Source organism: Macrosteles quadrilineatus, unplaced genomic scaffold, assembly GCF_028750875.1.
Source record: "Macrosteles quadrilineatus isolate MER2022 unplaced genomic scaffold, UCM_ALF_1.0 Scaffold_9__3_contigs__length_116548681, whole genome shotgun sequence".
In the NCBI taxonomy this organism is placed as follows: Eukaryota; Metazoa; Arthropoda; class Insecta; order Hemiptera; family Cicadellidae; genus Macrosteles; species Macrosteles quadrilineatus.
In genome coordinates this window covers 12,397,535-12,412,328 of record NW_026542602.1, presented here as the reverse complement: position 1 = coordinate 12,412,328, position 14,794 = coordinate 12,397,535, and the positions used below count along the sequence as shown (strand labels likewise).

At 36.7% G+C, this 14,794-nt stretch overlaps 1 protein-coding gene across 1 annotated transcript; it reads right to left on the bottom strand.

Moving 5' to 3' along the window:
* Positions 1-4,154: 4,154 nt before the first annotated feature.
* On the bottom strand, positions 4,155-7,779 carry LOC129003249 (uncharacterized). The gene is made up of 3 exons (XM_054431542.1): positions 7,133-7,779; positions 5,841-6,893; positions 4,155-5,730 (listed from the first exon to the last, which is right to left on the bottom strand). The coding sequence occupies exons 1-3, from the start codon at positions 7,777-7,779 to the stop codon at positions 4,155-4,157; spliced, it is 3,276 nt and encodes a 1,091-aa protein (XP_054287517.1).
* Between the last annotated feature and the right edge of the window lie 7,015 nt (positions 7,780-14,794).

Below are 14,794 nucleotides of genomic sequence, written 5' to 3'. Positions count from 1 at the left end.
GGTTAGCTCGCTCGCTACGCTCACTCACCTTACAAATTAGCTGTTGTCATACATTTGAAAAAATAATAGTGCTGCACCCTGTTGGTAAACCTATTAAATTTTTAATGCTACTGAACATCACAGAATCAAATTCTTTAGTTGAACCAGCTGTTAAGATTCTTTACATTTAAATATAAATACTCATAAGGTTAACATGGGAAACTCCAGAGCCACTGGGGCGGAGCTCTTTTGACAGATCTGCCCCAAACTTCACACAAACCATCCTTGAATAATGCTTAATAATACCTGAAAGTTTCATTACAATCTGTCGAGCGGTTTCGGAGTCCATAAAGTACAAACAAACAAACATACTAACAAACATACATACAAACAAACATACATTGTATTTTATATATATAGACTAGCTGTAACCCGCGGGCTTTGCCCCGTTTAACTTCTTAATTTTCAAGATGATCTCGTTCGCATGGCACTTGCCTTCAGATTAGCTCGTTCACTACGCTAACTCGCCTCCAGGTTGAAGTTCGTTCGCTATGCTCACTCACCTTTTGGTTGCAAATTAGCTGTTGTCATAAATGTAAAAGAAATAATAGTGCTGCACCCTGTTGGTAATCCTTGTAACTTTAATGCTATTTATTTATTTATTTATTTATTTATTCATTCAACGGTAACACCATTTTTACATTAGAATATACATTAAATAGGATTAAATCACTTAATAACATAGCATAATTAGGTAATAAATATGAGCAATAATAGAATAAATTAAAAAGCAGACATGACATGCAAAATACATAACCAGTATAAAAGAAAACAAAAATACATTCATAGGCTGAAACATTTCTAGTATAAGGCATACAAAGACATAGCAAATTTGGTACAGGAGTGAAAATTTAAAAACGTACGTTTTCATGTCCCTGGCCTTTTACTTCGTAGATACTGGATTTGTAGTTTATTATTATGTGTTTTAATATTTTTTGGGACGGGGGCAACATGTTACACACATTTATTTGGTTTTAAATAGGTTCTAGGTTTTTTTTTTGTATTTTTAAAGTCTCGAAATTCACGACCATGACGTGTCCCTAGGGTACATTCTCCAACTTTCACGCTGTTTTTAGACTAATTATTCATGCCGAAATATATAAAGCCATATTTTTATGTCATCAATGGTTATTAAACTTACAAAAAAGGAGCATATTATAATTTTATTGTCATTACAAACTGACTACCATGACAAAATAAGTCTGTCCCTCGATTTGGCGTCACGACCATTTGGGAAAATTTTTCAACTTTGGAGCACGACAGTGGCAAGCCTGGCGTCGATGGAGTCAGTTGGTTTTAGAGACTAGTTCGGGGTGTACGTCAGGATTGTGGTGCCGGTCGTTTCGAGTTGAAAGGAGGAATTACAAGATTAATAAAGGAAAGATTGTGTTTTTTGTAATTTTGGTGTGTCCATGACCGTACGTAGTCATTCGATGAAGTAGACATGGTGTTAATTTTTGTTTATAAGTTATTTCAATTGCTAGATTAACCTTGAAGTCCACTTTGTATCCTCGAACATGAGGTGCAGGGCTACCACCAGAACAGAGCCAAATAACACGTAATTTCACGACCAAAGTTTCACGACCATCGCGGGTTTTTTCACGACCAATCCAGCCTTTTGGATTATAGTGTGTTTGGTCGTGACAAGAACTTTAATACCGGGTGTACACAAAAGAAGTAAACAACTTTGTACGTTAATATAACAAAAACTACGTGTTCGACATCGCTGTGGTTGGTATCAATGTGTTGGAAAACACCTCAAGTTTTGTTCCACACAGCTGACTGTTGTCAACAATGCCAACAATGTGGCAAAAGTAGTCGTTTAGTGATTTCGTTGAAAATGGTCAATACTCTTACAGAAAAGTCGTTTTGTGTCCTGGAGTTTGAAAGAACTCGATCTGCTACCACTGTTCAGCGTCGTTTTCGGACACGATATCATAGAGACCCTCCAAATAGGAAATCAATCTACGATTGGCATCGGAAATTCAAGGCCACGGGTTGCATAAGAAAAGGAAAGAGCTCTGGAAGACCAGCGACGTCTGATGCTCAGGTTGAGTTAGTCCGTGCAACTGTTGTACACACTCCGAGGAAATCAACGCGGAAGATGAGTATGGAGCTTCAAATGCCGCATTCCACGATTTGGAAGGTTTTGAGAAAACGTCTGAAGATGTTTCCGTACAAACTGCAGTTGTTGCAAAGTCTGAACGATGGCGACAAAGTGAAACGCTTTGAGTTTTGTAGTGATCTGCAGGAACTGCAGGAAGAAGATGGTTTCTATGAAAGACTCATTTTTGGCGACGAATCAACGTTCCACATAAGTGGTAAAGTAAACAGACACAATGTAAGAATTTGGGGGACCGAAAATCCTCGAGAGTCTGTTGAACATGAGAGAGACTCACCTAAGCTGAACGTATTTTGTGCTGTATCAAAGAAGAAGGTGTATGGTCCATTTTTCTTTCAAGAAGCAACCGTCAGAGGAAATGCTTACTTAGACATGCTGAGTGAATGGTTGATGCCTCAACTCGAGGAAGACAGTGAAGACTTTGTTTGGGTGCAAGATGGTGCACCGCCACACTGGCTGCACGATGTAAGAGACTACCTTGACGAGAGTCTACCGCAGCGCTGGATTGGCCGTGCTGCTGACGACAACTTACACCTCTTACGTTGGCCTCCACGAAGCCCGGACTTAACCCCGTGTGATTTTTTTTTGTGGGGTTATGTGAAAGACAGAGTTTTTGTTCCTCCTTTGCCGTTGACTCTTTTGGAGCTCAGGAATCGCATTACTGCTGCAGTACAAAGTGTTAATGAAGCCACTCTTCAAAAGGTTTGGTCAGAATTTGATTTTAGAATAGATGTCTGCAAAGCAAGCCGAGGTTCACATATTGAGCACTTATAGTATATAGGAAAAAACTTGAGGTTTTTCTCTTTCTAATGGTGTATGTTAGTCTTTATAAGTTAGTAAAACTTCGCTATAATTTTAAAACAAAGTTGTTTACTTCTTTTGTGTACACCCGGTATAATTGTAAATTGAACAGTTTAGTGCAATTGAAACACATATTTTTATTATAACTAACAGGATAATTGAAGGATTGTTTAGAAAGATTAAGATTATTCCAGACAATTCACGACCGTACCGCTTGTCCCTGACCATCACGTTTATGATTTCTATCATAAAAATTTCAAAAATTAAAACATCGTCATATTTTAATGTTTTATACACAAAAGAAGCACACCTCTATACAAACATAACGATTTTTCGGGTCTCAGGTAAGTTTTCTCAGAGTTATACAAACTTAAAAAGATTTTATTGGCTTTTTTTCAGTTTTTTGAGTTTTTTATTTTTTTCTAGAAAGACTAAATATACCAAAAGCTCAGTGACCTTTTTATTGTATAATGGTCATAAAAGTAAATTAGTTTATAACAAAACATATCTATAAAAATAATACTAACTATTTTTAATATTCATTTAAACGTCCGTTATGGTCGTGACAGGATTTTGTGTTTTTCCACTAAAGATGCTCTTTTAAAAAGAAACTACCAAAGATATTGCGTTACCATGGACATTTTATAAAACTTCAAATGTTAATGAAATAAAAAAAATAATAAAAGTTTTGAAAAAAGGGGAAAAAAATTTGCAAAGTGCTTTTCCTGAAAACGTACGTTTTTAAATTTTCACTCACAGGCTACTAAAATACGTGCAATTAATAAGAATGAAAATGAGAAGCAGGCATAAGATGCAAAAGACATAATAATATGGCGCAAAAGATAACAACAATAGGTAAAATATGAAGTGGAAAAACATAACAACAACAATATTTAACAATATGCAACCGAGACATAACAACAACGAGAAAAATGGAAACAACAAGTGCAATACCGGTAGACTAACAAAAGAAAAAGTAAGATACAACAACAACAACAACAACAACAATAAAAATAAATAAATATATATATATATATACAAAACAACAGCCATAAATTAATTTAACAAACGCAAACACAACAGGAAACTTATTTAATAGACAAACAGGAAGCTCCAACTGGACACAAATGTGGCCCTTTAAAGGCACCACCAAAGAAATAACTGAAACTTTACTGAAGCCCTTAGGCAGCCACTAGGTTAAAAAGGCACTGGCACATCTTTTAAAAACAGGAGCTGAAGTGCTGAAGAAGTCCACATGAGCAGCCGCCACAGCGCCCTCACGCAGTAACCGAGACAAGCCGCTGTTGTACGCATATGATGTGGGATGGAATCTGCGCTGGAAAATTGCTCTGGAGCGAGTACCTCTCGGAACAATAAGGTCAATGTTGAAGAGCAGGTCGGGGCTGTCCAGAAGACCATTAACCAGCTTGTACAGTACCACAAGATCAGCCAGTCTACGTCGTATGTGAAGAGGTTGGATACCAAAGATCCTCTGAAGTTCTTCAATTGGTACATCGGTATAAGCATAACCAATCCGGATACCCAACATCCGAATGAAGCGAGCTTGGATTCGAGACAGCAAATCAATGTGACCCAGCTGATGAGGCGACCATATCACAGAGCCATACTCCAGTATAGGACGGACCAAGGTCTTGTACAGCAACACAAGTGACCGAGGATCTTGGATGTTCCTAGTAGACCTGAAGACAAACCCCAGAAGTGCATGCGCCCTTGATGTGATGTGGACAATGTGGTCAAAGGGGCTGAGTGAAGGTGTCAAGAATATTCCAAGGTCCTTTACTTTATCCATAGATGGAAGAGTGCTCCCATTGATGTAGTATTCCGACTTGAGAATGTTCAGTCCTCTCTTGAAAGTCATGACCTGGCACTTAGATACATTTAAGTCCATGGAGTTGTTTTTGCACCACCCAACGACATTACCTATGGATCTCTGAAGGTTTTCTTGATCAGACACGGAGTGGATTTCCGAGAAAATCTTTATGTCGTCAGCAAACATGAGGTAGTTGGTGGTCAAGACCGTTCCAATATCGTTGATGAACAGATCAAAAAGTAGGGGTCCGATGTGAGAACCTTGGGGGACACCAGAGATTACAGGGAATGGTTTAGAAGTAGCTCCTTCACACTTAACGATGAGATATCTCTCCTTCAAATAGCTCTCCACCCACCTGAGCAACGAACCACCAACACCATAGGCAGCCAGTTTTGCTACCAGAAGGCGATGTTGAACTCTGTCAAAAGCCTTAGAAAAGTCCAAGTACACGCAGTCGACCTGACTAGATCTACCGAAGGCTGACATTACAAATTCTTGGAAACACAGGAGATTAGTGATGGTTGATTTTCCATCAAGAAAACCATGCTGCTCAGGTGCAATGTACTTCTTGAGGTTAAAATATAAATGTTCCAGGACAATACTTTCAAAAACCTTAGCAATCGTAGGTTGAATCACAATAGGTCTATAGTTTTTAGCATTACACCTACTGCCAGATTTGAAAATGGGCACAACATAGCTAAGCTTTAAGAATGATGGGAAAATGCCCTCTTTAATTAACGCATTGAAAAGCACAGCCAGGTGAGGAGCAAGTACAGGGGCACAGAACTTTAGTACAAGTGGAGGGATATTATCCGGACCTGCACTCTTATTGTGGTCAAGAGCATTCAACTTCTCTTCAACAACAGTAGCCGAGATTGAGCAATGGGAGACGGTGTCGTTTAATCCAAAATCAAATGCAGGAACAGGAAAGTCAGCACTGCAAAATACAGATGAAAAATGTTTCGCAAAAAGTTCACATTTGTCAACACAATCAGTCGCCACCATAGAGTCAAGTTTAAGACTTGGAGGAACAGTATAGACGTTTGCCTGAGATTCTCAATATGCGACCAGAATGACTTTATATTGGATGGAATCGTCTCCTCAATGTTGGCTATGTACGCATCGTAGCACACACGAGTCATCTCCTTGCATCTAGTTCTAAGTCTTGTGAAGTTGACGAAATCCACGTGGTCTCCCGACGCCTTAAATGATTTGTGGGCCATCTTCTTCTCTATAATCAGTCGTTTTAAATCACTTGAGAACCATTTAGGAAAGTTGGAATTCCTTATCATCTTAAGGGGAGTATTAGCTTCAATTAGGAGCTTTAGGTTCTCACAGAAGGAGCTGAAAACATCATTAATATTATGCAGGTCACTTGCCTGTGGAATGGTGAGATCTTGTAGTTGGTGAAAAATTGCATCAAGGTTACATCTTCTAAAGTTAAGAACATATTTTGGTTCAGGAAACAGAGGTTTCTTGTTAATGGGAAGCATAACTGTGAGGGCTGGATGATGCCTGTCTTCAGCCAGCAGGATGTCATCAGCTGCAGTAACAATGGATTCTTGGAAGGATGAGAAAATGAGGTCGAGACAGACGCCACGGGAATTACGGACGCCGTTGATCTGCGTCAATCCATGCGTGAGAGCCAAGTCAGAGACCAGACGGGAAGAGTCATCAAGCGCTATAGTAGGATCAAAGTCAGACCACTCAACGTTGGGCAAGTTGAAATCCCCCATCAATATTGTATTATCCACATTAGCCGTTATTAATACTTCATCAACAGCATCACAGTAACTGGAGTATGCGGACAGACGCTGGCTGGGAGGTATATAAGTACAACCAAACAACACAACAGAGGATAGCAGGTTGCACACAACAAATACACTTTCACTGGTGCAAGTAGTTGGAGACCAATTGCGACTTTGGATTGTGTTACGGACAGCAATAAGAGAAACTCCTCCACTAGATTTACAGCTAGAAAGTTCGTTGCGGTCACACCTGAAAATGTTGAAACCATCTAGGCCTAGTTCAGTGTCCTTGATGTCCGGTGTTAGGTTAGTCTCAACAAACGCCAGTATATCATAACAGGAGGCAGCAACACTGTGAGCAAGATCAACCAATTTACTTCTCAGGCCATTGACATTTTGGAAATAACAACTTATTCTATTTTGTGTACAGTTGGGAGTTGATCGTTTTTTGAAAGTTTGACAATTTGAGGGACATTGTTCTTGTAGGTAATCGTCAGGTCCTTTTCGCCAGCAGATTTATACGTTTCTCCAATTCAGAGGCCAGGGTCTTAAAAAGTATTGCATTTCACGAGGTGTTCTGTCTCTGGACACTTTAACAGAAGAAAACATATGGCCAAGTTGAGTTGCAGTCTCAGAGGTGAAACTCCTAATGAGAAGCCTCTAGCATTAGTTTCATTGTCAAGTACAATTTTCAAGGGTCTCGGCTTGTTAGGTGTTTTTTTACCAACTCGAACAGCAGCCCGCACATCAAGTACCACATCAGGTCGCACTCCACTGAAGAGCTCAACAGCCAGATCTACATCATGTTTTTTTCTGACACTGACATCCCGGCTATCACACTCAGGCAATTCGTAAATCATGATGTTTCTGGCTCTGTAGGCTCGCTCATTGGATTCAGCAATTATAAGTTCGGGGTTAGTAGCTGGGGTTACGCTGATATTCTCTAAACGATCCTCAATGGTTTTGATCTTAATTTCATTGTTACCAATCCTGTTCTCCAGTGACGCAAAGTTGCTGTTTAGTTCATCCAGTTTGGCCGTGATATTATCCAATTTAGAAGGCAGAGCAGATAGTGAGTCTACTTTCCCAGCAAGCTCAGTAATTTTGGACGTGAGAATGGTTAGCTGGTTTAAAAGAAGGTTTTGAGGTTGGGCCTCCGGTCTCATGCAGTCATTTCGGCCACATTCCCACTTCAATCTATCATCGTTAGCATAACGTGCATATTCAGTGGCAGTCATCTTTATACAGTCCTTATGAAACCATCTGTCACATAGACCGTCACACTGAATGCTCTTATCAGTACTAAGTACCTTTATAACGCATACCGGACAAACTTCATCGTCAGACATGATGTATAGTATTGCAGTCACAAATCGGAACAATTCAGTTTATCAAGGAGATATCAACAACTCAGATTGCAATTAGATAGGTGGGTGTCATACAGTGTTTATTCTTATAGTTGACAAAATCTAGAAGGCTGTGGAATATGACAGACGCAGACTCGTTTGCTTGGTCCAGTTCCTTCGTTTCGTTCCACAAATCCACAAAGAAGTGAAAGTAGGGTTAGGGTTATGTGTATGGCAGACAAAATTGTTGGCAAAGCAAAATAGGGCTGGACCAATTTGGAGGAATAACACGTAGTTAGATGAGGTAAAAAGAAAGTTAATGGTTTAATACATTCATCTTACTTCCAGGTTTGCGATCCAATACAATTTGTTGGCAAACTATGCGTATGTTATAAATAATTAAACAGATACGATGTCACAGTGCAAGCAAGATAAATCGTGATTACTAGCATAGACAAAAAGAATGAAATATAGACTGTCAACCGTGCTGCGGTTGCCATGGTTACCGTAGGTTCCGGCGCACACCGCTGTAGTTTACGTAGCGCATACGCCGTAACTACCATGGCAACCATGGTGCTCCAAGCGGTGTGCGCCAGAACCTATGGTAACCGCAGCACAGCTGACGGTCTATATTTAATTCTTTTTGTCTATGTTACTAGCCAGCAGACGAAAAAGAACATCATAGAACAGAACCAACTTGTTTAATTGAAACAGCTGTTAAGATTCATTAATTCCATTTCTCATAAGGTTAACATGGGAAACTCCAGAGTCACTGGGGCCGAGCCGATTGGACGGATCTCGAAATTGATGGTGTATAAACCTATTCCATGAAATTCTACACGTATACACCAAATTTAACGAGTACACTAGGTTTACTGCTATAGGGAGGGTACTAAAGTGTGTATTTATGTTAAATATTAATAGCTTAGTATAAAACAAATCAATTTGCCAAGTTTGATCAAAATATATCCATAAATAAGCAAACTGCAACAATTTTATTTTCCTCCATAAGAATAACATGGGAATTTTAAATTTAATATTAACTTTTATTATTTATCTCAATAACTGTTAGAGATAGAGCAAACCTTGAAATATAAAAAATATGTATTTTTAGACGTTTTTTAATTTTTGCATTTACGAAAATTCTCTAATACCAATAGTTTGTGAAATATTGTCAAAAAAGTGAAAATTGGCCGCCATTTTCCAAGATGGTGGCTGAAGCACAGCCTGGATTTATGGGGACTTTTGATATTTTATTTATTTAGGCTTACTAAACAACTGTGCAAAGCTTCAACTTAGTCCGAATTTGTTAGGTCGATTTTCCTAATATTCTTCCACTACTACCTCATAGTTATGGAAAATATTTTTCATCACTCCTTAGTAACGAAAGTAACTATTTTCATTTTCGATAACAGCTGACATCAATGCGAAAGTAGTAGTTTCCCAAGCTCTAATTTAGGGCAAGGGAAAATCGATCAGCTGATTTTCCCTCGCTCTAAATTTACTTTTCCTCGCTCTCAATTAGTTCTCCATTTATTCACTACGCGCGCTAGTGTTTTGTTACGGTTTAATTTAATAATTTGAATCAGCTGTATGTATTTTTAAAAGTTGTTTTATTCTTTTCCTACAGTTACCTAACGATGTACATGTTCTCTCACTGATTTGAGAAAGCAAAGTGGCCAATTCGCTCATCCACTCTAATTACTTTGTCTCACTCCAGATTTGCAACGTGAAGGCACGAAATAGTGAGCGTGTAACATGCAGGCAACGTCGTATGCACGCAAAATACGTTGGCGGCACTGGTTGTAAATCAGCTGATCAGCTGTTTTATTGTTGTATCATCTATATATAAAGCCAAAAGTACCCATGAACTTTTGAGGAAACTACAAGTCACACCCCCATAAACCATATACTTAAAATGTTCGTCATGACGAGAAACCTTGCGCAAAGTTATCCATTATTTCTTAAATTGCCCTATAAGGTCGTAATTGCTTTCCAAAGGGAACTTTCCATATATACCTAATGTTAAAAATACATCAGCTGTAAGTATGTTTTGTTTATTTCAGCTTAACCTAACCAATCAATAGGTTTATTAATACTAGTCCAGGAGCAAACTGCACATATCCAGCTTCCGTGGGATTTTTTGTGAAGCAAATGTGTGACTATGTGGAATCTCTTTATTATATGTCACATAATGGTGTAGTACCGGGTGTTTACCCTCAAATTGCGGGGTTTGGTTTTTATGACGTCGTAAATCCAAGATGGCCGCCATGTGTGACATCTATTCACTAAATTCATAATAACTCTTTTCAGAGTAAAATAATCGAATCCATTGAATTCAGCTCAAAAAATCAAACAATTTGGTGTTTTGAATCATTGCTCTATGACCATTGGTTACCGAGATATTGAAGGCGGAAAACACAGAACATTGTCACCATGTTATCCTTATAGGGAAAAAAATAAAATTGTATATCTAGCTTATTACTCAGCATATCTTAATAATAATTGGTATGTGGCTTCATTTAGTAGAGATCTACTTGAATATGGCCTAAAATCCCCCATTTTTACATTTCCGTGGCAGCAAACCTGCATACTAACTTCCAATGTTATTCTTATGGACAATTTTTTGCATGCTTGTTCATGAACATACTTTGAGAAATGATGATGTGTGGCTCCATTTTAATTATTTATTGAAGCATTTGTAATTCGTTGAGTATACAGGTCTGCTGCTACGGGTAGGTCTGCTATAAACAAATTATAGGTATTAGAAAATAAAATAAATTAGACTATACATGTGAGGCATATGTAATTTTGTAGGATTTTGAATTAAGCAATTGTATGATTGTTGGCGATTGATAGGTAATGACATGTAGAACCGTGTACTAACGAGTATTTTGTCTGAAAATGTGGCCAAGCTGGTGTTTTCGGTCGCCATCTTGGATTCGCCATATTGGATGTTAATAATTTTTTTATACAATGCTAGTTTTGTGACACATCATTATGAACTAAATTTTCACGCTGATTTCAATGCTGAAATATGTTTTTAAATATATTTTTTCGTTTTGAATATTCAGATAAAAACTATGATTGGTGGTGATAGATAGGTAGTGACATAGAATCGTGTACTACCGGGTGTTTTGTCTGAAAGTGTGGCTAAGCTGGTGTTTTTGGCCCGCCGTCTTGGATCTACCATATTGGACATTAATATAATTTTTTTAATGTAATGCTGGTGTTGTGACTCATCATTATAAACTATAGATGTTTACGCTAATTTCAATTCCGAAAACCGTTTGTAAATATCGTCTTTCTTTTCGAAAATATATTGAAATGAAAACTCCCCCCCCCCATACATCTTTTACGGACGTTTCGTACTTTGATTATTTTTCTCATATATCTAGTTCTTATTATCGCTTGCAATTCGTTATAGTATTCAGTGATGTAAGGGCTTTTATTTAAGCTATCGATCATTAAAATCGGACGAGTTAGAGTTGAGCTATGAACCGCAACACAATATTAAATCTAACTTTTTCCAAATCAGTTTTATGAAAAGATTTATATCTCGGTTTGTTAATACGACAAAAGGTTCATTCTAGTCTTAAATTACTCAGTAAATGTCTGGTTTAAAATGTTATTAAACACTAAATGAAATCTGACTAATTGAAAATGAGTCACGGGCCTTTATTTAACATTAATAATTATTTTATTTAGAAATTTTTCTTTGGTTAAAGCAATTAAAGACATACAGGGCTGGTCATCAGGGTTACAACATTTGTTTGGTGCAAGTACAAAGTAAATGATGTGTGATGAGGCATATAAGACTAAAAGGTGCCACGTCTAAAAATTGTAACACTGATGACTAGCCCTGTATGTCTTTAACCAAAGAAAGTTTTGGACATAAAAATAATTTAATGTTAAATGATGGTTAATGACTCATTTTAAATAACTTAGTCAGATTTCATTTAGTGATTAATAAAATGTTAAATCAAACATTAACCAAGTAATTTGAGACCAGGAAGAACTTAGTGACGTACTAATAACCCGAGATATACATCTTTTAATAACAACAGAACTTTTTTTCTGAACTCCTGCATCAATCTTTGCATATTTCCAAACTTTCTATTTATTGCATTGTTATTTATTTTTGTTAATATAGTATATCCTGTTGTTATTGCATTGTTATATCTTGTTCTTGTACGGAGTTATCATATTGTTATTTTTCTGCAAGTTTTATCTGTTTTTTATGAAGCATGTTCTGCCTCTTTACTGAAGTTTCACTCGGCTACTGGCATCATTGTTATTGTTCCTATACTGGTTTTGTTTTTCGAATATCTCGTTTTGTCAACTTGTTCAGATAGTTTGTTATTTATAGTTGTTACTTATAGTTTGTTATTCATAGTTTGTTATTTATAGTTTGTTATTTATAGTTGTTACTTATAGTTTGTTATTCATAGTTTGTTATTTATAGTTGTTATTTATCTTTTTATGTCTTGTATTGAAGTCTTGTTTTCCAGTTTTTTTTCACTACTTTTGTACTGGCCTGTGATTTTTTCTGCTTCTTCCGTATGTAAGATTATTGTATTATTCATGTAAAAATGGTGCAACTGTTAACAAATAAATAAATAAAATAAAATAAACAGATTTGTAATAAGTTAAATTTAATATTGTGTTAGGGTTCGTAGCTCGACTCTAACGCTCTAACTCAACCGAATTTAAAGATCAATAGCTCAAATGAAAGCTCATACATCACTGAATATCTTAAGACTAGAACGATCTGCAAACGTTAATAGGAACTGGAGATATAAGAAAAATAATCTTAAAAATGTTCAAAGTACGAAACGTCCGTAAGAAATGTAAGGGGGAGAGTTTTTATTTGAATATATCTTCCAAACGAAAAAATATATTTAAAAACATATTTCAGCATTGAAATCAGCGTGAAAATTTAGTTCATAATGATGTGTCACAACACTAGCATTGTATAAAAAAGTTATTAACATCCAATATGGCGAATCCAAGATGGTGACCGAAAACACCAAATTGGCCACGCTTTCAGACAAAATACTCGGTAGTACACGGTTCTACATGTCATTACCTATCAATCGCCAACAATCATACAATTGCTTAATTCAAAATCCTACAAAATTACATATGCCTCACAACTATAGTCTAATTTATTTTATTTTCTAATACCTATAATTTGTTTATAGCAGACCTACCCGTGGCAGCAGACCTGTATACTCAACGAATTACAAATGCTTCAATAAATAATTAAAATGGAGCCACACATCATCATTTCTCAAAGTATGTTCATGAAGAAGCATGCAAAAAATTGTCCATAAGAATAACATTGGAAGTTAGTATGCAGGTTTGCTGCCACGGAAATGTAAAAATGGGGTATTTTAGGCCATATTCAAGTAGATCTCTACTAAATGAAGCCACATACCAATTATTATTAAGATATGCTGAGTAATAAGCTAGATATACAATTTTATTTTTTTCCCCATAAGGATAACATGGCGACAATGTTCTGTGTTTTCCGCCTTCAATATCTCGGTAACCAATGGTCATAGAGCAATGATTCAAAACACCAAATTGTTTGATTTTTTGAGCTGAATTCAATGGTGTAAATTAAAATTCGATTATTTTACTCTGAAAAGAGTTATTATGAATTTAGTGAATAGATGTCACACATGGCGGCCATCTTGGATTTACGACGTCATAAAAACCAAACCCCGCAATTTGAGGGTAAACACCCGGTACTACACCATTATGTGACATATAATAAAGAGATTCCACATAGTCAAACATTTGCTTCACAAAAAATCCCACGGAATACAGTTTGCCCCAAGACTATACTTATGAAGTCAAACGGGGTGAAGCCCCTGGGTAACAACTAGTTAAATTTAATATTAAAAGTTCACTTCTGTGTAAAAATATGTCAACTAACTACTTTGTGTCTTTACCAATTTATTTGTTTTATGGTAACTGTCGGAAAAATATAATGTGCAACTCGAGTGCAAAGTGCAATTGCCTCACTCGAGAAACCATTCCTCACTCGCCTACAGCTCGTGAGAAAGTATTTCTCTCGAGTGAGTCAATTGCTCCCTTTGCTCACTAGTTGCACAAATAACTATTTTTTTATGTTTAAACAAAATTTATTGAAAAATATACGTACAGTAGGTTTCTTTTTAGAAGATTTTATTTTATTTTAATGTTTAATCAAATTAATTGAGAAATCAAATTGTTTTAATATTACTGAGGTCTGCTATTCTGTGTTTGTGTATTTTTGCATCATGATGTATATTTGCGCGTGTATTTTTTGCGCGTTATAAAAAGTAAGTTATTATCCGGCACTTGCTCCATTATTCCCGTCCTCGGATTCACCTCGTACGTGAAAATAGCTCTCACATACTCGGCTTCACCTCGCACGTGAAATTGGGGTTCCCTGTGTGAGGCTTCGCCTCACACAAAAACTTGAGCGCGCAACGGAAAATGCCACTTTCGGTCCTAGTAATGAAATATACTAATATTTAATTTCTTTGTATCAGCTGTCTGAAATTGTGAAATATGCAGTTTAGCAGTTCTTCTTGTTTACATTTAAATGTCAAAGCAAATGTAAACAAACATTGTTAGTGTTCTCATCGCAGCCATGGAGACCAATCAATATTTACTTTTAAAATGTTCACCTCAGAACTTTTAAAGCCAAAGGGGCAAAGCCTACGGTCAGTATCGAAATGTGAATAGTCCTATAATGGTCCTTGGTATGGTAGCTATATTTTTGTAAAATTTAAGCCCAGTTGGTTCAGTAGTTTTTGCACCTATTAGTAACACACATACAGACAGACACCATTAGATTTTTATATAATAGTATAGAAGTATAGATTAAAGACATTTCTTTAACCCTTTGAGC